Source organism: Pogoniulus pusillus, chromosome 4 (genome assembly GCF_015220805.1).
Source record: "Pogoniulus pusillus isolate bPogPus1 chromosome 4, bPogPus1.pri, whole genome shotgun sequence".
NCBI lineage: Eukaryota > Metazoa > Chordata > Aves > Piciformes > Lybiidae > Pogoniulus > Pogoniulus pusillus.
The window spans coordinates 45502732-45526757 of NC_087267.1; the positions used below are offsets into that span (position 1 = coordinate 45502732).

The window sequence follows — 24026 nt, forward strand, 5'->3', positions numbered from 1 at the left end:
ACCTCGGGACACCGTTTACTGGCTTGACAGTTGGACTCAGTGATCTTAGAGGTCATTCCTGACTGAAACAATTCTATGACTCTATGAAAAGGATTAGAAGGAAAGAGCTGGTGAGCTGAATTGGTAGAGAAATGGATTCATCTGACAGTGTATTTATCTCCAAAGAACTTGTTTCCAAAATCTACATTGATTGCACATTTTTATTGAGAGGGTTATAATGTATTTTTGGCCAAATTACTGAGTGCAGTCAAGGCAGAGGGAAAATAATCCATGTGATGGAAGAAAAGGGACTGCATTTCATCAGCTCAAGTGAGAGCAAGATTTCACTAACAGTAAAGCAGGGTAGACAGAGAGGTAGTCTGTTACACAGGGATCTGTAAAGCCTGTGCCACAGAACCTTTCCATCCTGATCTTCTTTAGCTTTCAGTAATGCACATGGCACGGTGCAATATTATCCATCTTAGCACACCCTTGACAGGAGAGTCCATCTCAATAAAGTTTATAGCCACAGATGTGGCACTTGAGTGGTCTCCTTGAAGATACACTGATTAGTTTTATCTCTTTCCTTCAGTTCCTTTTCCCAGGCTTTAATGTGTGTTTTAAATGTTTCAGGACTATGCTTTGGTTTCATATTGCAGGTGGATAAATGGGAAGGTGGAGGACAGTGAGAGTGCATCTTTAGGATTTATTTCAGAGACTCACAGAATAGTTTCACTTGGAAGGGACCTTAAAGCTCATCTATTTCCTACCCCCCAGCCATTGGCAGGGGCACCTTCCACTACACTAGGTTGCTCAAGGCCTTGTCCTACCTGGCTTTAAACACCTCCAGGAAGGAGGAACCAACAACTTCTCTGGGCAAGCCATTCTCAGGTGTCTCACCACCCTCCTTGTAAAGAATTTCTTTGTAATACCCAGTCTAAATCTCCCCTCTTCAAGCTTCAATCCATTCCCTCTCATCTTATCACTGGAAGCCCTCACAAAAAATCTCTCTCAAGTTCTCTTGTAGGCACCCTTTGGGTACTGGAAAGCCTAAAAGCATTGATAAGTTTTCCAGTGCTAGTTATAGATGCTCTATAGAGACACACAGCACTTCAAATGACAAACCTCACAAGTGCCTACCTGCTCCACAAACACTACCTGGGGAACATATTCTCCTGCTGAGCAGCTTTGTGGCTCCATACACTCTTTTAGTCTTAGAATCATAGAATCATAGAATCAAGCAGGTTGGAAGAGACCTCCAAGATCATCCAATCCAACCTATCACCCAGCCCTATCCAGTCAACTAGACCATGGAACTGAGTGCCCCATCCAGAAGATGGTTTTATTTTCATGTTTCTAATACCAAGTCATATTTACACAAGTCAAAATGTTTTCTGACAAAGCAAACCAAAATTATTTAGCAAATCCCTGCTTCAAAGTCATAAGGAAGAAATATGAGATGGTGAGACTCAGGAATAGGTTGCCCCAGATAGTTGTGGATGCCTCTCTCTGGAGGTGTTCAAGGTGAGGTCGGATGAAGTATTGTGCAGCAAAGTCTATTAGTGGAGAGGTTTTCCTGCCCATGGCAGGGAGGTTGGAGTGGATGATCTCTAAGGTTCCTGCATTCTGTGATTCATGACTAATACATGCATTTTCTCCTAGAGATGTCAGGACTCATGCTTTAAAAATGCAGTGACAATCACTGAAAGAATCAAAAAGGCCATTCAGGAAATAATTCTGCATTGAGAACAACAGAAGAGAATGTAAAGAAAATACAGGTAGAACATCAGGAAAAAACCACCCTGTGAAGGACATGCATTTAATATCAGCAGAGGATTTCAAGGGAAAGAAAATAAATGTTGAATTTTTCTGCTAGGCAGTCTGCAGAAGAGGAGGCTCCCAGGTGACCTTCTCGTGGCCTTCCAGGATCTGAAGGGGGCCTACAAAAAAGCTGGGAAGGGACTTTTTAGGCTATCAGGGAGTGACAGGACTGGGGGGAATGGAGCAAAGCTGGAGGTGGGGAGAGTGAGAGTGGAGGTGAGGAAGAAGTTGTTCACCATGAGAGTGGTGAGAGGCTGGAATGGGTTTCCCAGGGAGGTGGTTGAGGCCCCATCCCTGGAGGTGTTTAAGGCCAGGCTGGCTGAGGCTGTGGCCAGGCTGACCTAGGGTAGGGTGTCCCTGGCCATGGCAGGGGGGTTGGAACTAATGATCTTTGTGGTGCCTTCCAACCCTGACTGATTCTATGAATGGGCTGCCCAGGGAGGTAGTGGAGGCACCATCCCTGGAGGTGTTCAAGAAAAGCCTGGATGAGGCACTTAGTGCCATGGTCTGGTTGACTGGATAGGGCTGGGTGCTAGGCTGAACTGGATGAGCTTGGAGGTCTCTTCCAACCTGGTTGATGCTATTATTCTATGATTCTATGATCTATTTGGACCTGAGTACCACCAGGGCCAAGTCTCAGCTCCACGGCTAACACAGCACAGGAACACATCATTAAATATCTAAAGGCAATGGGCTCATTTCCTATGAGCCATTAGATGCAAAGCCCTCTTACAACTGGGATTTTGCAGTCAGTGGATCAGAGCTTTGGTGTAACACTCTGTGTGAAGTGTGTACAGTCACACGAGTTGTCGGTGAGTAGGTGTAAGAGTGACCTGATCAATTAATTGACTTCCACAGCTGTGTTTGAAGATGCCCAAATTGAAAGCCTGGCAGAAATTTCAAGCTAAAAAGAGACTTGTATCTTTGGGGAAATAATTTAAAAATCATAGAATGGTTTTAGTTGAAAGGGACCCTAAAGATCACCCAGTTCCAAAGCCTCCTACTAGACCAGGGTGCTCAAGGCCTCATCCACCTTGGCTTTGAACATTTCCAGGCTTGAAGCCTTTGCAGCTTCTCTGAGCAACCTGTGCCAGTGCCTCACCACCCTCACAGGGATGAACTTCTTTCTGATGTCTAACATAAATTGAGCTTCTTCCAGTTTAAAGCCTCATCCTGTCATTCCATGCCTCTGTAAATGGTCATAGCCGTAGCCATTGCTAAAATTGGTCCTAGGAAACTGCTGTTTACAATTCAGTTATCAAAGTTGTCCATCCCTCTCTGATCAAAGGAGAATGACTGATAAACTCTCTACGTTTGAAGGTAGAAAGAAGTAGCAATGCTCACAGGACCACAGGATATTAGGGGTTGGAAGGGACCCAAGGAGATCATTGAGTCCAACCCCTCTGCCAGAGCAGGACCACACAACCTAGCGCAGATCACAGAGGAACACATCCAGACAGGCCTTGAAAGTCTCCAAGGAAGGAGACTCCACAACCTCATGGGAGGATTCATAATGTTCCTTCTGGTGCCTTTACCAACTCCTAGAGAATGGAACTACTTAAGAAACAAAATAAGGTATTAAACCACCCACAGTTATCTTATGCTGGAAGAGCTGCTGGTAGCATCAACAAAGAAAGACAAAATATCACTGCTTGATCCTAGCTAAAGTGGAAACCAGAAGTTTGGGGACTGTTATAACCTCTGACCTGTAAATGTGACTCTGATCAATGAAAAATTATCTCCTGTATTAGAAAGAATGGTCTATAAAGCTTATTTAATAACTGGCAGTCACTAACCACTTCATTTTAGACTCAGATTGGGCACATATTAACCCCTGACCTTAAGTCAATCCCCCAAACCTTAAGAGACAACTGTATGCACTTATGTCACACCTATACAGGTCCCTGTCACATCTGTATGAGTCCTTTAATTGGTTTTATTACAGGATCACATAGATAGATTAATTAAAGTTAATTTTACAGTAGGCAGACAAAATACTAGGCATTGCAATAGAGAGAAAAGCATAATTCTTAAGCAGGCCCAGAAAGGCTTCTCCAGGATCCAACAGCCATAGACTCATGGAATCACAGAATCAACCAGGTTGGAAAAGACCTCCAAGCTCATCCAGTCCAACCTAGCACCCAGCCCTATCCAATCAACTAGACCATGGCATTAAGTGCCTCAGCCAGGCTTTGCTTCAACACCTCCAGAGATGGTGACTCCACCACCTCCCTGGGCAGCCCATTCCAATGCCAAATGTCAATCACTATCTCTGTGAAGAGCTTTCTCCTAACATCCAGCCTAGTCCTCCCCCGGCACAAGTTTCCTCCTCACAGAGAGGCTCCAGTGCCCTTAGCATCTTCATAGCCTTTGCTGGACTTTTTCACTGTTTCCCTGTCTCTCTTGAACTGGGGAGCCCAGAAATGGACACAGTACTCCATACATGGCCCCCACTAGGGCATAGTAGAGGGGAAGGAGAACCTCCCTTCCCCTGTTGTTCACACTCTTCTTAATGCATCTTCTCGCTCATGAGGGCACACGGTGAACTTGTCCACCAGTACTCTCAGGTCCTTCTCTAGGGAGCTGCTTCCCAGCAGGCTAAGCCCTCACCTCACAAAATGTCTTTAAAGTGTTAAAGAAACAGCAACAAGTTGGAAGATAATTTGTAATTAGAAACACAGATGTGCTCAGAGAAGCAGCAACCAGGGCATACCTGTCCTCTCCATGCCCACTAAGGGCGATGAGGATGATGAGGGGACTGCAGGGCTGATGAGGAGAGGCTGAGGGACCTGGGGCTGTTTAGTCTGGAAAAGGGAAGACTGAGAGGGGATTTGATCAATGTTTCTAAGTATCTGAAGGCTGCCAGGAGCAGAGGATAGGCTCTGCTCACTGCTCCCTGGCACAGCACAAGGAGCAATGGGTGTAAGCTGCAGCACAGGAGGTTCCAGCTCAACACAAGGGGGAACTTCTTTACTGGAAGGGTCCCAGAGCACTGGCACAGGCTGCCCAGAGAGGCTGTGGAGTCTCCTTCTCTGGAGACTTTCCAGGCCTGTCTGGATGTGCTTCTCTGTGATCTGTGTTAGATAGCATTGTCCTGCTCTGGCAGGGGGGTTGGACTCGATGATCTCCTCGGATCCCTTCCAACCCCTAACATCCTGTGAGCCTGATCCTGTAATATCTTCCCTGCCTCCCATAGTGGATAAAAATGAGTAATTTTAATACAATTTAGTCTTTTTACATCATTTTACCTTTTAGCTACAGAGTAAGTTAAGTGCAACATACCTGCCAGATGCTGCAATTTTCCAACCCAGTCATAATTTTTGCTACCAGCAATTAAAAAGTTTTACTTTCGAATCAATCTCATGTAAACTAGGAGGCAACACAACAGCTTAGCTGCTTTTGAAGACATCTTAACACTACTTTCACAAACCTTATTTTCCAAGAGGAGGGGGCTCCGAAGTGACCTTATTGTGGCATTTCATTATCTGAAGGGGGCCTACAAAAATGCTGGGGAGGGACTTTTTAGGCTGTGAGGGAGTGACAGGACTGGGGGGGAATGGAGCAAAGCTGGAGGTGGGGAGGTTCAGGCTGGATGTGAGGAGGAAGTTTTTCAGCATGAGAGTGGTGAGAGGCTGGAATGGGTTGAGGGAGGTGGTTGAAGCTCCAACCCTGGAGGTGTTTAAGGCCAGGCTGGATGAGGCTGTGGCCAGCCTGATCTAGGGCAGGGTGTCCCTGCCCAGGGTTGGAACTGGATGATCCTTGTTGTCCCTTCTAACCTTGACTGATTCTATGATTCTATAAGTGTGGCAGCACTTTGCCACAAAGCATATGCTTTCATATTATTTCCCAAATATTTGATATTATTTCCCCAAATATTTGATGTATACTTTGGCTTTACAACTGTGATCTCACTCAGATGAAGCCTAAGCAGAGCACTCTATTTTTTCCATCCTGATTCAGCCTAAGACTACTGCAAAGCAGGGAAAATAAATAGGGAAGAACTGGTTAATTACAAGTATCAGCAAATGAGCTGTAAATGGAGGTGTGAGGAATGTAAATCAGTGCTGCCTGATGCAGCACCAGCAGCATCTGTGCGTGCAGCTTCCAAAGTAATGAGATCATGCCGATGTCCTGGCATCCTGCTTTGATCACTTCATCTTCTTCAAGAGCTCTGATGGGAAAACAAAGGTCGGTGGCACTGACCTCCCTTCCCGCAGCTTGCACAGGCACAAATATTAGCAGCTGATCAAGGATTGCTGCCTCTCCACCCTGTGTCACGTATGGTTACATAGTCGGGGGCCTTAACTAAACAGACAACACAAGCTCCTGCAACATGAAATGTCATGTTCTCACATGTAGAGCTAATGGGTGATTCATTCTTCACCCTGTGACCAGAAACAGGTGTAGGCTTCTCAGAAAAAAAACTACCACACCACCAACTCTGCAAAACATGCTCCCTTTCAGGCAGAGAGGTTTGCTGCTGTGTGCTCTGAAGTGGGGGCTGTGACATCTCGTACAGATGGCTTGGACTCACAAAACCCATCCTTCCAAAAGGTATTTGTAAATCTCAGCAACAGCAGATTACAAAACACAGAACAAATTAATAACAAAAAAGAGAGACTATGGGGTTTAACCTTCCTTGGTTTAATGCTGTAATTGGGAAATCATTTAGTCCTGTTTATACCAAATCCCAGCAAAGGATGCTTAACGTATTAAAACAAGAGGCTTTAGCCCTTGAAAGAGAGCAGGCAGCCAGCTGTACTGCTGCACAGCCTGACATGCCAACCACCTCACCAAGGGTCAGTCCTCGCTGGTTGTGACTGGCTCATGCAGCTGCAGCCAGAAGCAAGAACTGCCCTTAATGAGAGCATCCAGCAACTTCCAGGGGGCTTGGTTGATCACACAAAACTAGGGAAGATGCCAATGTAGCTGTTGGCCACTGATGCAAGAAGGAAGAGTCTCCCTCACTTGCTTTCATAAGGAAGTCCATAAAATACAGCAGATCTGTGACACAATCTCAGCGTGGTGGGGGTTGGAAAGGACCTCCAACCCCCTCTGCTAAAGCAGGGCCACCCACGGCTGGTTGCCCAGGATCACAACGTGCAGGTGAGTTCAGAATCTCTCCATAGAAGGAGACTCCACAACCTCTCTGGGCAGCCTGCTCCAGGGCTTTGCACTGCCTCAGAAAAGAATCACAGAATCATAGAATCAGCCAGGTTGGAAGAGACCTCCAAGATCATCCAGGCCTACCTAGCACCCAGCCTGAGCTGGCACCCAGCACCTGGCTGAGGCACTTAGTGCCATGGTCTGGTTGACTGGCTAGGGCTGGGTGCTAGGTTGGACTGGATGATCTTGGAGCTCTCTTCCAACCTGGCTGATTCTATGATTCTATGATTCTAAGTCCCGGATATACCTCTACAGAGCTGCTTCCCAGGCAGCCAACCTCTAACCTGTACTGGTGCAGGACTCTACATTTGTCCTTGCTGAAATAGGTTCCCCTATGGTGGACTGAAGCCTGACCATTTGCTTTCCCATTTGAAGACACCAACCAGTCTCACCTGAAGAGGAGATGGATGTTGAGATCAAGAGGCACTGTGCCCCCGTTGCTATCACACAATAACAAACCTCTGCAGTGACTATCCTACTCGACCTATTCCAGGAAACCTTTTGTTATTGTAAGTAGTAATTCCTATCAAATAAAAAATTCCTAGTCATGACTTTATGCTTTGCTAAAATTAAATTTAAGATTGCTTTCTCCATCCCAGACTGTAAAGGATCTGCGTGAAAAACTGGTGATAGCCTGAGGGGAGCTTTAATGAATGTAGCCATGATTTCTAGAGAGGAAACAAATGGGAAAGAAGGATTATGGCAAACCTGGAAAGAACTGGTTTTGCCCTCTTAATTAATGTGCTATCTACGTTTTGAATAATGGATTTGCAAGGTACTGTAACACTCAAAAAAACACAGTCAATGCTTCAAACCTAACTCCTGCCCAAATATATTTAATGCTCACATTACAGCTCAAATATTTCAATGAAAACACACATCTCCATGCAAACAGGGCTGAAGGAAAAAACACACAGATCTTCTGCCAGCATCCCCTGCTCCCACTTCGCTCAGAATGAATCTGCATCTAGCTGAAAAGTGCACAATTAATATTTCATCCCTCTCTGTTGAGGACTCTCACTCCTAATGGACTGTATTGATCAAAGGAAGAAAGTTAAATATCTCTCTTGCTGCAGGGAAAACTAAAGTTGTCATTTATGAAGTGGTTGTCATTTCATAGGTAAATGTGCTAAACAAAGGGATTATAGAGTTTTAATATTCTAATCGCTTCTTGGATACATTTAGAGGTTGCAGAGCAAATGAGATGGGTAAGTGCTGACCACCAAAGTGTCTTCAGCAAACTAAGCTGCTGAAGCAATGGGCCACTCTATCTGAAAGGCAGAGATCATAGGATCACACAGGATCACAGGATATTAGGGGTTGGAAGGGACCCAAGGAGATACATTGAGTCCACCCCCCTGCCAGAGCAGGACCACACAATCCAGCACAGATCACAGAGGAACACATCCAGACAGGCAATGAAAGCCTCCAGAGAAGGAGATTCCACAACCTCCCTCTGGAGTCTGTTCCAGTGCTCTGTGACCCTTAAGTTCCCCTTTGTGTTGAGGTGGAATCTCTTATGTTGCAACTTAAACCCATTGTTCCTTGTCCTATCCCAGGGAGTAAATGAGCAGAGTCTGATCCCTCACTCCTGACCAGCTCTCAAATGTTCATTATAAACATTGATTAAATCCCCCCCCCCCGTCTTCTCTTCTCCAGATTTAAAAGCCCCAGGGCCCTCAGCCTCTCCTCATCAGGCAGTGCCCTCCAGTCCCCTTATCATCCTTGTAGCCCTCCACTGGACTCTCTCCAGCAGATCCCTGTTCCTCTTAAACTGGAGAGCCCAAAACTGAATGCAGTACTCAAGATGAGGTCTCAGCAGGGCAGAGCAGAGAGGAAGAGGAACCACCCTTGATCTGCTGGACACACACTTCTTAATACACCCCAAGATCCCACTGCCCTTCTTGGCCACGAGAGCACATTGCTGTCCCATAGTTAACTTGTTATCCATAATTCTTTTGCTGCCTTGCTTCAATTCAATGGCAAGCACAAGGCAGACATGGTGTAAAGGGTTTCACCAGCTGAGGGAACGCTGTGTCAGAGCAAAGTCACATACATAAAGCAGCAGCAGAAAGTCAAACACGTAGCTTGAATGAGATGTGCCATGGCAGCCCTCAGGTAAGTCTATCAGGACCAAGTACAGGTTGAAAAGAGTGAGTAAAAAACCCAGACTCTGTTTTACTCCCTTGCAATCAAAAGCACCAGGAGTGAAGATGTAGAATATAAATAACAGAGATCAAAAAGATTTCTTGCCTCTTTATCAATTTTTCTTCCTACCTGAAGCAGTTCTACACATTCTGAACGGGGACAGTTTTAAACCTAAGAGGGGTGACAACATCACATCCACTCTGCAAAGCACCATTTACACTTTGCTTGTTACCTGTAAAGCTGTTAGATATCAGACAGCAGCACTGCTTAAGTCAATACAGGCAACTCTCACGGCTCTGCCACCCCCTGCACGGTGTCAGCACAACTGTTCACGCAGCTGCACGGCAGAGCAGCCTTGGGGAAAAAAAAGGCTGAGAGGAAGAGTAGAAAGAAATAGAAATAAGATGCTCTGAATACCCCTGGCACAATGAAAAGCCCTGTGGCTTAAGCTGCATTGATGGGATCTAACACTGCGCTCTCCTCCCAGCGTAAATTACAACCGCACCAGCCCTAAGCTCATCTGTGGCATTTTGTGGGCAACTCAAGATCATTGTCCTCAGGCATAGCACACAGATAAATTAAGAATATACTACAGCACCAGTGTCACCAGGGCAAAAAGTACTGAAATCACAGAATCACAGGATGGTGGGGGGTGGAAGGGACCTCAGGAGACAGAATCATAGAATCAACCAGGTTGGAAGAGACCTCCAACATCATCCAGTCCAACCTAGCACCCAGCCCTGGACAGTCAACCAGACCATGGCACTAAGTGCCTCAGCCAGGCTTGGCTTCAACACCTCCAGGGATGATGACTCCACCACCGCCCTGGGCAGCCCATTCCAATGCCAATCACTCTCTCTGCCAACAACTTCCTCCTAACATCCAGCCTAGACCTGCCCTGGCACAACTTCAGACTGTGTCCCCTTGTTCTCTTGCTGGTTGTCTGGTGGAAGACATCAACCCCCACCTGGCTATAGCCTCCCTCCAGGCAGCTGCAGACAGCAGTGAGGTCAGCCCTGAGCTTCCTCTTCTCCAGGCTGCACACCCCCAGCTCCCTCAGCCTCTCTTCACAGGGCTGTGCTCCAGGCCTCTCACCACCTTCCTTGCCCTTCTCTGGACACCTTCCAGCACCTCAACATCTCTCGTGAATTGAGGAGCCCAGAACTGGACACAGCACTCAAGGGGTGGCCTGAGCAGTGCTGAGGACAGGGGAAGAATAACCTCCCTTGTCCTGCTGGCCACACTGCTCCTGAGCCAGCCCAGGATGCCACTGGCTCATGCTCAGCTACTCTCTACCAGTACCCCCAGGTCTCTTTGTTCCTGGCTGCTCTCAGCCACTCTGGCCCCAGCCTGTAGTGCTGCTTGGGGTTGTTGTGGCCAAAGTGTAGAACCCTGCACTTAGCCTTGTTAAATCTCATCCCACTGGCCTCTGCCCACCTATTCAGCCTGGCCAGGTTCCTCTGCAGAGCTCTCCCACCTTCCAACAGCTCCACACCTGCTCCTAGCTTGGTGTCATCTAAAACCGTACTGATGCTGGACTCAATCCCCTGGTTCAGATCATCAATAAAAACATTGAACAGGACTGGGCCCAGCACTGATCCCTGGGGCACACCACCAGTGACAGCTGCCAACTGGATGTGGCACCATTCACTACCACTCTCTAGGCCCAGCCTTCCAGCCAGTTCTTGACCCAAATCAGAGTGAACATATTGTTTGGGTTGTAATAGCCTGCTGCCTGGCTACCATGGAGTCCTCACTTCCATCAGTGATCAGAGCACTGGAGAAGATAGAAGGTCACATCAAACATATTGATTTGGTTTGTAAAACTGTTTCTAAAACCTCTCCAATGTGTGAAGATTCTACTGAGCAAAGCAGCAAATCCCAAAGCTTTCTGTGCTTAATAAAACAAGCTCTTCCAGTTCCCAGGGGCATTCCTCCTGAGGGGAAGGTTCATGAGAGAAGTCTCACAGTGAAATTAAATCCCTAACTCAGAACACACCCCAAGCATTCAGATGATGCAAAGATGATTAAAACTGTTAATGCTGGTTAATTTCATCCAGGAATCACAGAATCACAGAACAACAGGACTTGAAGGTGACTTCTGGAGATCCTTTAGCCCAGTGCCCCTGCAAGAGCAGGGACAACTAGAGCAGGTTGCACAGGATGGTGTTCAGGAGGGTTTGAAATGAATCTCTCAGCACAGAGCCTCTGCACTGTGATGACCTGGAGCATCACTCTGGTGAGGAATGGCTGAGGACCTCAGGGCTGTATAGCCTGGAGAAGAGCAGCCTGAGAGGGGATCTTCTAAATGCTACCAATAGCTACAGGGCAGGGGTCAAAAAGATGGGACTAGAATCTTCTCAGTGGTGCCCAGTTACAAGACAACAAATCACTACCTGGAACAAGGAAGTTCCACTTAATCATAAGGAAAAGCTTCTTTGCTGTGAGGGTGCTGGAACTCTGGAGCAGCATTCCCAGAGAGGATGTGGAATGTCCTTCTCTGGAGAGATTCCAAACCCACCTGGATATTGCAATCCTGTGTGACCCTACTTTAGAAGTGGGGGGTTTGACTAGATGAACTCCAAATGTCCCTTCCAACCCCCACCATTCCATGATTCTGGGACACACTACGATCCAGAATTTGGCTTCACTGCAGACACAGAAGTTTGGAAGTGACACTGAAGTGACACACTGAGCTACTGAGGAAAACCTCACGCTTGCTTTACTTCACACAAACACCACCAAAACACACAGCTGATCCCCAAACAGGACCTGGATTCTCCAGCAGCCTGGCTGGCTGAAGACTATGTTTTGGCCAAGAAACCAGCAGCAAGCAGCTTCATGTTTGCTACAAGAGAGCAATGGAGCAGGAAGGGAATGGCAAGATATCTTGAGTCCTGTGTTCAGTTCTGGGCCCCCCAGGTTAGGAGGGACATTGAGATGCTTGAGTGTGTCCAGAGAAGGGCGACGAGGCTGGGGAGAGGCCTTGAGCACAGCCCTACGAGGAGAGGCTGAGGGAGCTGGGATTGGTTAGCCTGGAGAAGAGGAGGCTCAGGGGAGACCTTATTGCTGTCTGCAACTACCTGAGGGGTGGTTGTGGCCAGGAGGAGGTTGCTCTCTTCTCTCAGGTGGCCAGCACCAGAACAAGAGGACACAGCCTCAGGCTGTGCCAGGGGAGATTTAGGCTGGAGGTGAGGAGAAAGTTCTTCACTGAGAGAGTCATTGGACACTGGAATGGGCTGCCCGGGGAGGTGGTGGAGTCGCCGTCCCTGGGGCTGTTCAAGGCAGGATTGGACGTGGCACTTGGTGCCATGGTCTGGCCTTGAGCTCTGTGGTAAAGAGTTGGACCTGATGATCTGTGAGGTCTCTTTCAACCCTGATGATACTGTGATACTGTGATCTTGGAAAATGCACTATTGCACAGCTAGGAAGTCTGTTATGTACCACAAGGATTCAAAATCCACAGAAGACAAAGTAAAAACATTTATTTTAGGACAAATTTGCCCTATCTGCTTACTTTGTTCCTAAATGAATAATCAAGATGTTGCTTGGCTGTAGACACCACGGGGGAATAAAATGTCACAACCGCAGCTGCCAAAACTCCCTCTACCAGCCCTTCAAATTAAGGGGGGAAAAAAAAACCCCACCACAATCCAAATGTAGAATTTGATTAAAGTTCAAATCTTTGCCCAAAGCTCAGCTCTTCCTGTAAGGTTTCATTCTTTTCTTCTTGTGTAAACTTCTCATTATAACAGAGACATCTTCATAATATAATAATTCTGGTTGTAATGTAACTGCGGGTAACATAACTCCTCCATTAGAAAAGGCTGCATGCTCTAGTAATGTTGTTTTAATGTGATTTGTGTACTGCAGGAGCTGACTGGACCTGGTCATTTAGGATTTGATCAATGTGAATTAGTGTCTTAAAGAGATGAACCATTTGATAAATTCAGAATTTGATCAATGTGAATCAGGACCTGGCCGACATAAAACATTTAGCGTGAACATTTGGAACGTGGGTCTAATCCAGGCAGGGCTGGAGGAGGGGAGAAGCAGACATCAAGGAGGACTGCAGACAAAGTACAGAAGATCTGGCAGTTCTCTGATACAGGCCTACATGGGATATTTCATTTTTCCCCCTCTTAATGGGATGAATTACCTTGGTGAAGCCACAGCTGATGTAATTTCAGGGGCTAAATGGTGGAAGTAAAAGGAAAATTCAGGAAATATTGAAGTAATTATCTCCTAGTCTTTGCTCTTGGAAGAGATGGAGCTGTAGCCAGGTGGGGGGTGGCCTCTTCTCCCAGGCAACCAGCAATAGAACAAGGGGACACAGTCTCAAGTTGTGCTGGGGAATCTATAGGCTGGATGCTAGGAGGAAGTTCTTCACAGAGAGAGTGATTGGCATTGGAATGGGCTGTCCAGGGAAGTGGTGGAGGCACCGTCCCTGGAGGTGTTCAAGAAAAGCCTGGATGAGGCACTTAGTGCCATGGTCTGGTTGACTGGCTAGGGCTGGGGGATAGGTTGGGCTGGATGATCTTGGAGGTCTCTTCCAACCTGGTTGATTCTATGATTCTATGATTCTAAGAGCAGTGTGGGCAGCAGGGCAAAGGAGGTGATTCTCCCCCTTTACTCTGCTCTCGTCAGACCCCACCTGGAGCCCTGTGTACAGTTCTGGAGCCCTCAACACAAGAAGGATATGGAACTGTTGGAGTGAGTCCAGAGGAGGGCCATGAAGATGCTCAGAGGACTGGAGCACCTCTGCTATGAGGACAGGCTATGAGAGTTGGGGCTCTTCAGTATGGAGAAGAGAAGGATTCAAGGAGACCTTACAGTGACCTTCCAGTATCTGAAGGGGGCTAGAGGAAGGCTGGGGAGGGACTACTGACAAGGTCTTGTAATGACAGGATGAGGGGTAATGGGCTTAAACTGGCAGAGGGGAGATTCACACCCCCTCTGCCAGGAGGAAGTTCTTTACAGTGAGTGTGGTGAGACACTGGAATGGGCTTCCCAGGGAGGTTGTGGCTGCTTACTCCCTGGAGATGTTCAAGGCCAGGTTGGATGAGGCCTTGAGCAACCTGCTCTAGGAGGTGTCCCTGCCTATGGCAGGGGGGTTGGAACTGGATGATCCTTGAGGTTCCTTCCAACCTAAACCATTCTATGATTGTTAAAAAGTTGAACAAATTCTAATTAGCTCAGTAAAACCTGGTAACTAATTGGAGGCACACTTAAAATAAAGTGAGCCTATTCTGTTATAGTACCACAATTAGATCAATTAATCTCACACTTAGAACCTGAAATCACACCGACAAGCAGCACATTGATTTATGCATTAACAAAATTTAGCTGTTCAATCTTATTTAAGTTGTGGTTTGGGTTTGCCTTCTTTTTTTTGTTCCTTTCTTTTACAGCCAATTAAACGAGCTCATTGCTTGAAACCCTGCCCTCAATCCTCACATGCAGTTAAACTGAACATGAGAAGTGCCTGGTGACACCAAAAGAGTCTTTAGGTTTCACTAAATCATCCATGATTTATCCATCAAGTCCCATACAAAAGGCAGCAATAAAGTAGTATCTGCTGAATTTACACCTTTAATAAAACAGACAGGGCATGTAAAAGGATTTCATATAAGGGAAACTCCTAAATTATAAAAGAATATTGATATTACATGCACTTGATCAAACTCACCACAATTTATGAGCATATTTCAAGTACCTGTTTTGTTTCATAATGTTTTCTTTTTGGTTTCTTACACTAATGGACCCAAACTGGATCTTTCTTACAGTAATGGACCCAAAGTGGATCCACTGAGCAAAAAAAAATCCAAAGGATTATTTAGGAAATCTGGCTTGAAGTGCAAACAAAGAACAGAAGGGGAGGGTTGGAACTAGATGATCTTTAGAGTTCTCTCCCAATCCAAACCATTCAATGACTTTATGATGGCATTACAATGAAGACCAAAGTAATGAATTCAATCTATACCATTAGGATAATGGTATAAATAGGGGAAGGGAAGGGAAGGGAAGGGAAGGGAAGGGAAGGGAAGGGAAGGGAAGGGAAGGGAAGGGAAGGGAAGGGAAGGGAAGGGAAGGGAAGGGAAGGGAAGGGAAGGGAAGGGAAGGGAAGGGAAGGGAAGGGAAGGGAAGGGAAGGGAAGGGAAGGGAAGGGAAGGGAAGGGAAGGGAAGGGAAGGGAAGGGAAGGGAAGGGAAGGGAAGGGAAGGGAAGGGAAGGGAAGGGAAGGGAAGGGAAGGGAAGGGAAGGGAAGGGAAGGGAAGGGAAGGGAAGGGAAGGGGAGAGGGGAGGGAGGGAGGGGAGAGGGAAGGGAGGGAGGGGAGAGGGAGAGGAGAGGGGGAGGAGAGGGAGAGGAGATGGGGAGGAGAGGGAGAGGAGAGGGAGAGGAGAGGGGGAGGAGAGGGAGAGGAGAGGGGGAGGAGAGGGGGAGGAGAAACTGAAGAGAAGACCAGTCTCCTCAAATGTTGGGAATCTCTGCTTCCCTCTCCAAAAAGTACTTTTGGGATTATGCAGACAGAGAAACACAAAATGGATTGTGTTGGAAGGGACCTTAAAGATCATCTAGTTCTGACCTCTCTGCCACTGGCTGGGGGGAAACCTCCCTCTAAATGAGGGTGCTCAAGGCCTCGTCCATCCTGGTCCTAAACACTTCCAGGGATGAGACATCCACATCTCTGGGCAATCTGTTCCAGTGTCTTACCACCCTCACAGTAAAGTGCTTCTTCCTGATGTCCAATCTAAATCTACCCTGCTCCAGTTTAGAACCACTGCCCCTTGTCCTATCACTACCAGCCCTCATAAAAAGTCCCTCTCCAGCTTTCCTCGAGGCTCTCTTCAGTTATGGGAAGGCCACTATAAAGACTTGCCTTCAAAATGTTGTTCTTAAAGTTCTTAGACATTGCCTCTTGCTAAGTACTGGCCCTGGCTGTATCTATCAGCTCCATCTGTGTGAAAAGGAACCACAAAGTAATTGATTTACTTTGGAAATCATTTATATATCGGGAGGAAAAAACTCAAACCCAAAGCCATTTTCCACCTCTAGCTACAATAACCACCTAGAGCTATCAACTTGTCTGTCAAATAACAACCAAAGCTTCTTCTGGAACAATCAAAGTGAGATTAGGCACTAATTAGATTTCAAATACCCCACTAGCAGAGGAAAGAGAGATAGCCCCCTGATGGGAATTTTATGACTGATAACCAAAAAACCCAACAATTAAAAACACCATTTCAGGCTGCCCAAACACCATGGAAACCCCTCCATACTATGCTTCAGTAACACCTTGAGTCAGTAGTCACTTTGCCCCTTTTGTTCAAGGGACAGATGAATTCAGTCCTCAGCATACTCTACACCACTGACCAGTACAGGGACTTCACACAGACACAGATTCATAGAATCACAGAATCAGTCAGGGTTGGAAGGGACCACAAGGATCATCCAGTTCCAATCCCCCTGCCATGCCCAGGGACATCCTACTCTAGATCAGCCTGGCCACAGCCTCATCCAGCCTGGCCTTAAACACCTCCAGTGATGGGGCCTCAACTGCTTCCCTGGGCAACCCATTCCAGCCTCTCACCACTCTCATGCTCAACAACTTCCTTCTCATATCCAGCCTGAACCTACTCACCTCTAGCTTCACTCCACAGTAGAGAATATTTAACAACACATATAAAGAGATAAAAGAATCTTTCTCTCACAGTTAAGAACCTTATTTATCAGCAGCTCAAAAAGGCCTTTTCTATTCTTGCTCATCAAACCCCCAAACCTAGAAGACAATCCCTCCACAGCCCCCAAATCTATCCCAGAGAATTCATTTTCTCCAGCATTTTTTGGTTACTGCAGAGACAAAAAAGGTTGTAAAAAGTTCTCTTACTAAAATGATAAATGAAACCTTCTATCTAATGGATGAACCAGCAGCAAGGGAAGTAACCAAGGCTAAGGGTCAGAGCCACTCTGATCCATCAATTACTATATCTTCATTTAACCATCCTCAGGACTAATAAAAATTATTTCAATTGACCTTCACTGTTCAGGGCAAAGTGAAGTTGCTAATTTAAATCCTTTCACATCACACAAGCACAGGATGAAGACTATTGTAATGCAAAGTTGGAACTACATTTTTGGTCCTCCAGTAGAGAAAAAATGTTAAGGAATGTACTTTTAGCCTGTTTCATAAATCTTATCAAATATCAATTAATTAGTATATTACTAACTGTGCATCTAATTTCTATGCAGCTTATGGTTATGCTTCCCTATCCTTCCAAATTCTCTCCTTTCAATCAGCAGCACAGACTGATAGGATCTGTGAGGGGGGGAAGGGGGATATATTGTGCATTTTAACATGGGGAAGAACTCAGCTAGCTGCCAGGCTCAAAAATAAGAGTGGAAAAGACTTACTTGAATCGAGATGACACTTCATCAGCAGCCTTTTGGTATTGCTCCGTGGTAACTTTGTAGAACTGAGCGCTCTGAAAAGTTGAAACAAACAAAACCAAAAGAGATTTCATATAACATCACTTATATATCACATGCATGTTAATAGCACATAGAATCAACCAGGTTGGAAGAGATCTCCAAGATCATCCAGTCCAACCTAGCCTCTTCTGCCAGGCAAGCAGCAATAGAACAAGGGGACAGAGTCTCAAGCTGTGGCAGGGGAGGTCTAGGCTGGATGTTAGGAGGAAGTTGTTGGCAGAGAGAGTGATTGGCATTGGAATGGGCTGCCCAGGGAGGTGGTGGAGTTGCTGTGCCTGGAGGTGTTGAAGCAAAGCCTGGATGAGGCACTTAGAGCCATGGTCTGGTTGATTGTGTAGGGCTGGGTGCTAGGTTGGACTGGATGCTCTTGGAGGTCTCTTCCAACCTGGTTGATTCTACGATTCTATGATTCCAGGGCTCCAACACCCCCAGGGAAAAGTTTTCCCTCCTGTTGAAACAGAACCTCCTGTGTTCCCACATGTGCCCAGAGCAGTTGCTACTTTTAATTTATAAAATCAGGCAGCTCCCAACATATTTCCATCTCCCTTCACACCCAGGAATGACTTTTGCTCAGTTCCACCAAATCACTAATTGCAAAAATGAAGGCGACACAAGACTGAATCATCAAGCAACAGAACTTTCCTATACTTGGTAAAGTTTCTCAGTGGGATGTAAGATGTTCAAAGACAAATCACTATAATGTTGCGATGCTTCATGTCTAGATAATATACAGTTGGTATTTTTCAGGAAGATTTTATAGTCTCAGCACAGTTGGACATAAGATGCAATAACTAAGGCACCTGGCTTCACAGTTGGAGGAATAAAGAAAAGTTAAAGCAGTTCAAAAGTTCCCCCAAACCATTTTTTTTTCCTCTGAATAGCAGGGAAAAGAGGTTGTGGAGACGTCTAAAGGTTTTGTTGGCATTTGCAAGAACTCTTCTGTAGCATCAAAGCTCTTGAATCATTCAGCATCACAGGGAGCCCCGTTAACATGGCAACAAAACTCTTCTGCTCACACACTGGGTGATGACATAAAAACCATTCTGAATCCTCACCTTACCAACCTACATGCTTATACCAGGGTTTAGTTTTCATGCCACAGCATTGTTTCACATCTTGGAAAGAGCAAATGTTTTTGGGTGATAGCATACAGCCTGTGGAAAGTGTCATTCCATGGAAAGCATCATTCCATGGAAAGTATCATTCCATGGAAAGTATCATTCCAACTCTATTCTGGGTAAATACCTTTACTTCTTTAAAATATTGAGGTATGAAAAGGCAATATGCCTAAAACATAGAATCACAGGATTGTTTTATTTGGTAAAGCATCTTAAGATCACAAACCCTATGAGGAGAGGTGGAGGGAGCTGGGGGTGTGCAGCCTGCAGAAGAGGAGGCTCAGGGGTGGCCTCATTGCTGTCTACAACTACCTGAAGGGAGGCTGTAGCCAGGTGGCATTGGGCTCTGCTGCCAGACAACCAGCAACAGAACAAGGGGACACAGTCTCAAGTTGTGTCAGGGGAGGTCTAGGCTGGATGTTAGGAAGAAGTTGTTGGCAGAGAGAGTGATTGGCATTGGAATGGAATGGGCTGCCCAGGGAGGTGGTGGAGTCACTGTGGCTGGAGGTGTTGAAGCAAAGCCTGGCTGAGGCACTTAGTGCCATGGTCTGGTTGATTGCACAGGGCTGGGTGCTAGGTTGGACTGGATGATCTTGGAGGTCTCTTCCAATGTGGTTGATTCTATGATTCTATGAAAAAGAACTCTAAAGATTCAAACCACTCCCAGATCCTCTTCTTCTCTAGGCTAAACAACCCCAGCTCCCTCAGCCTCTCCTCATAGGAGAGATATCAACTGAAATGAAAGAAAACCCAACATTTTTCTTTCCTATTTGAGGATCTCATCTTCTGAGCCTCCTCATTGTGAATCATAACCTTAAAACACACAGAAATCACCGCGCAAAGCAAACGCCAGCTGCAGACCCAGGGAAAATTGTATTGCCAAGTCCCATATTTTACCACAAATTATAACAAATTGTGCAACATCCACTGCAGTCAAAGGTCAGGCACAGATCACAAAGAGCATGGTGGTCTACTGCATTCCTGCTTCTGAGCTTCAGACCTAATCATTCCTTTGTCCTAGAATGGAGGTTTCCACGCATGTGACTTGGGGTCGTTTAGCTTTTCATAAATCATCGTTGGCCAGCAAGAAAACGAAAATGAAATCCTCCTCACACCAGTGACCCCTCTTGCATCCAGCAATCTCAGCTGCCCAATGACAGCCACATCCAGGTTGCTTGGCCAGAGATGAAATCGATAGGTAGGCGATTAGACAGCGGAGTGAGTGCGGTGGGAGCGCGGACAGGTCAGCGCTGGAGATGATGAATAGCTCTCCATCACCCGACAGCCCCCGACCAGCCTAACATTTACTATAATCTTATTTGGGCTGCCATTTATCTTTCTTTTGCCTGATCAATAAAGATGAACACAACAGTTGTAAGGATCGATTGCAATTTTTTATCATTTTCAGGCATGAAGGAGCATTTCTGACACAAAAACAATATTCTGAGTGGATTTGTTTCTGCTTTTTAATTGTGGTTCAAGTGACCAACTCTGCTGCTAGATATGCTGAGAAGTTTTAAGCCTGCCATCAAGAAATCATTTGTTATCTCAGAGAAAAATCTGCTGTGTTGCTTGGATCAGATCTTCCTTTGAAATTCACTCAGGTTCTGTTTTTGAGATCACAGAATCATAGAATGGTTTAGGTTGGAAGAGATCTCAATGCTCATTCAGTTACTATTAGGACTTTGGGAAGTGGTTGAGGTTCCAAGCCTGGAGGTGTTTAAGGCCAGGTTGGATGAGGCTGTGGACAGGCTGATCTAGGGTAGGGTGTCCCTGGGCATGGCAGTGGGGTTGGAACTGGCTGATCCTTGTGCTCCCTTCCAACCCTGACTGATTCTATGATTTTATTCTATGAGTTCTGAGGGGCTTTTGTGCAATGTGGAGGTTTAGGCTGCGGTAGTCAGCAAGGGAATCACCACTCTCTTCATATGTAGAATCATAGAATGGTTTAGGTTGGAAGGGGCCTTAAGGATCACCCAGTTCAAAACCCCTGCCATAGGCAGAGACACCTCCCACTAGAACAGGCTGCTGAAGGCCTCATCCAACCTGGCCTTGAACATCTCCAGGGAGGGAGCAGCCACAACCTCCCTGGGCAACCTGTGCCAGTGTCTGTGCAGTGTCTTTGCCTCACTGCAAGTAACCCTATCCTAACATTTAGTTTGAATCTCACTCCAATGCCAATCACTCTCTCTGTGAAGAACTTCCTCCTAACATCCAGCCTAGACCTCCCCTGCCACAACTTGAGACTCTGTCCCCTTGTTCCGTTGCTGGTTGCCTGGGAGGAGAGACTGACTCCCACCTGGCTACAGCCTCCCTTCAGGTAGTTGTAGGCAGCAATGAGGTCACCCCTGAGCCTCCTCTTCTCCAGGCTAAAGAACCCCAGATGTCCCTGATGATAGTAGACAGGTTGGACTAGATGACCACTAAAGGCCCCTTCCAAGGCCATACTTTCTGTGATTCTAGATAAAGACACACATTTATTTCTGTTGCATACACAGTCCTCACATTCAGCACAAAGGGGAAGAGAAAAGCTACAGTCCCATTCTCAGGTAAGCAGCAGTGGCAGATCATCAGAAAGCAGCTACAGGCCTGTGGATCTCCTCTAGTTCCAGCACATACTCCAAATCCAGCTATCTTCTCCTCAAAGTGTGCATGAACATGGAGAACAGAGGGAAGGGAACAGAAATGCAATACCACCTGCTACACTTCTGCATCAAGCACCACAGATGTGAACATACAGAGCTCAACGATGTCCATTGCATTCCAGATGTCTACAGCCTCTATATAATAGCCTTAAAATTCTTTTACTGAGCAAGACACTAAAATGGCAGCAAATAGCACAGCCAAGTTCCTCGGTCTCTTCAGATTAGGTCTCTTGGGCACATGCACTTCCAGAGTTACACAACATCTTCCTCTCTTTCTAGTCTTCTATGTTGCTGTCTAACAACAAGAAGGTTTTCTGCACATCTTTACAGTCCCTTTTATAGGCAAAGAGATGAAAATGCAGGAAGTATCTTACAAAATACTTTAGGAAATTCCAAGAAGGAACAGAAGTGTCAGGGCTGTGGCAATTAATCATCATGCCAGATTATGCAGAGGATGCTATTTCTGTACCTGTTATGGAGTTCTTGCATGCCATAGGCATGTTTCTTGACTTCAGTACCAAAATAAAGCAGCACATTTGGTTCTTGATGACTAGAGCTTGGCTTCTCCAAAGTCAAGTACCTAGTCTAAACTGATTCCTGAGGTGTGCTTCAGAACCAGAGAGGGTGCTGGCCAGCAGATCCACCCTGCCTCACAGAGTATTCAGAACAACATGAATGACTCTTGCTGCCAACTCAGTGGGGCTCTGAATAGGAAGCTCAAAATAGGTGACTGGCTAAAGCTAGAGGAAATGGACCCACTTCTGAGCATGCTCCTTAGCTACCATTTCCTTGACTGAAGAAACATTACTCAAATGGACCTACTGGACCAGATGAAATACTCATGAAGACCAGAACTCTAGCAAATACTAAACAGACACATGCAGGACAAAGAGCAGAACATGCAGATAGTGATGCTGGCCCATCCTCCAGCACATACAATGATTAAGCCAGGTGCGGGTTGGTCTCTTCTCCCAGACAACCAGCTGCAGAACAAGGGGACACAGTCTCAAGTTGTGCCAGGGGAAGTATAGGCTGGATGTTAGGAGCAAGTTCTTCACAGAGACAGTGACTGGCATTGGAATGGAATGGGCTGCCCAGGGAGGTGGTGGAGTTGCTGTGCCTGGAGGTGTTGAAGCAAAGCCTGGATGAGGCACTTAGTGCCATGGTCTGGTTGACTGAATAGGGCTGGGTGCTAGGTTGGACTGGGTGATCTTGGAGGTCTCTTTCAACCTGGCTGATTCTATGATTCTATGATTACAACCCCTGGTCCCAAAGTGCCACGACTGCTAGCAGGGATGAACCCTGCCGTGCCAGATTTGAACAGCTCACAGCCATAATCTAAAAGTGAGAGTTCAATTTCCCAATACACAAAATGTCAGCCACAGCTGAAGGTTCCAAGATGTCATGCTTTACCTACCTCTTGCTGAGCACAAAAGGTTCTTGTGTTCATTAGCCACAAAGCATTCTCTGTGCATAAAGAACATTAGCCCTAATTACCTTGCAAAGGAATCCACAGAATCATAGAATGCTACGGGTCAGAGGGGACCTTTAAAGGTCATCTAGTCCAACACCCCTGCAGTAAGCAGGGACATTTGTAACCACATTAGGTTGACCAGGATGCCAAACAATCTGACTTGGAATGAATGCAGAGACAGAGCATCTACCACCTCTCTGGGAAACCTGGGACAGCAATTCCCCACCCTCAGAGTAAAATACTTCTTCCTGCTTCCTCATCTAAATCTCCTTTCAGTGTCACACCATTGCCTACTTGTCCTGTCTCAACAGAGCCTGCAAAAAAGTCTGTCCTTGTCTTTCTTAGAATCTCCTCTTAAGTGCAATAAGGTCTCTGTGGAGCCCTCTCCAGGCTGAACAACCCCAACTCTCTCAGCCTGTCCCTACAGCAGAGGTTGACATAATTTTTGTGGCCTCCTCTGGAGCCACTCCAGCAGCAATAGGACTAGGAATTAGGGAATTTATTTTCATTTCTTTAGCATTACAGGAATGACAACTCAGAAAGGACTGTGGCAACGTTTCAAAGTTTCAACGCAGTGAAATAGATCACAGATGCCACAGACTGTGTGTGTGCACAGGGTCACACGAGGTAACTCCAGGAGCTATAGGAGCAGGTATGGCCCTATCCCAGGAGATAAACAAGGTGAGGCTCGATAGGGCTCTGGGTGACCTGATCTGGTTGAGGATGTCCCTGCTCACTGCAAAGTAGTTGGACTAGATGACTTCAAGAGGCCCCTTCCAACCCATGTGGCTCGATGATTCTATGAAATGTCAGAGGTCTGTGTCAACTGCAGAAGCACCCTGCTGGCCATGCTGGCATTTTGCAATTTGCAAGTGTTTGAGTTTAGCATTTAGCTTTTCTTTCAGCAGAGAAAGCTTATAAAAAAAAGACCCAGATGCAGAGAAAAAGGCTCAACAGGAGCCAGCAGTGTGCACTTGCAGCCCACAGGGCCAACTGGATCCTAGGCTGCAGCAGGAGAAGTGTTGCCAGCAGGTCGAGGGAGGTGATTCCCTCTCTACTCCACTCTGCTGAGACCCCAGCTGGAGTACTGCATCCAATTCTGGAGCCTCTATGACAAGAGGGCTGTGGAGATGCTGGAGAGTGTCCAGAGAAGAGCCATGAGGATGCTCAGAGGGCTGCAGCAGC

General features: G+C 46.4%; 1 protein-coding gene across 4 annotated transcripts in view; it reads right to left on the reverse strand.

Annotated features, from left to right (window-relative positions):
* Positions 1–24026, reverse strand: part of CHCHD3 (coiled-coil-helix-coiled-coil-helix domain containing 3) — a 200602-nt gene that overhangs the window by 33902 nt on the left and 142674 nt on the right. For all 4 annotated transcript variants that reach the window (XM_064142736.1, XM_064142735.1, XM_064142738.1 and 1 more), the window contains one exon: positions 17527–17597. In XM_064142736.1, coding sequence (XP_063998806.1) covers positions 17527–17597 — 71 coding nt within the window. The remainder of the gene's footprint in view (positions 1–17526; positions 17598–24026) is intronic.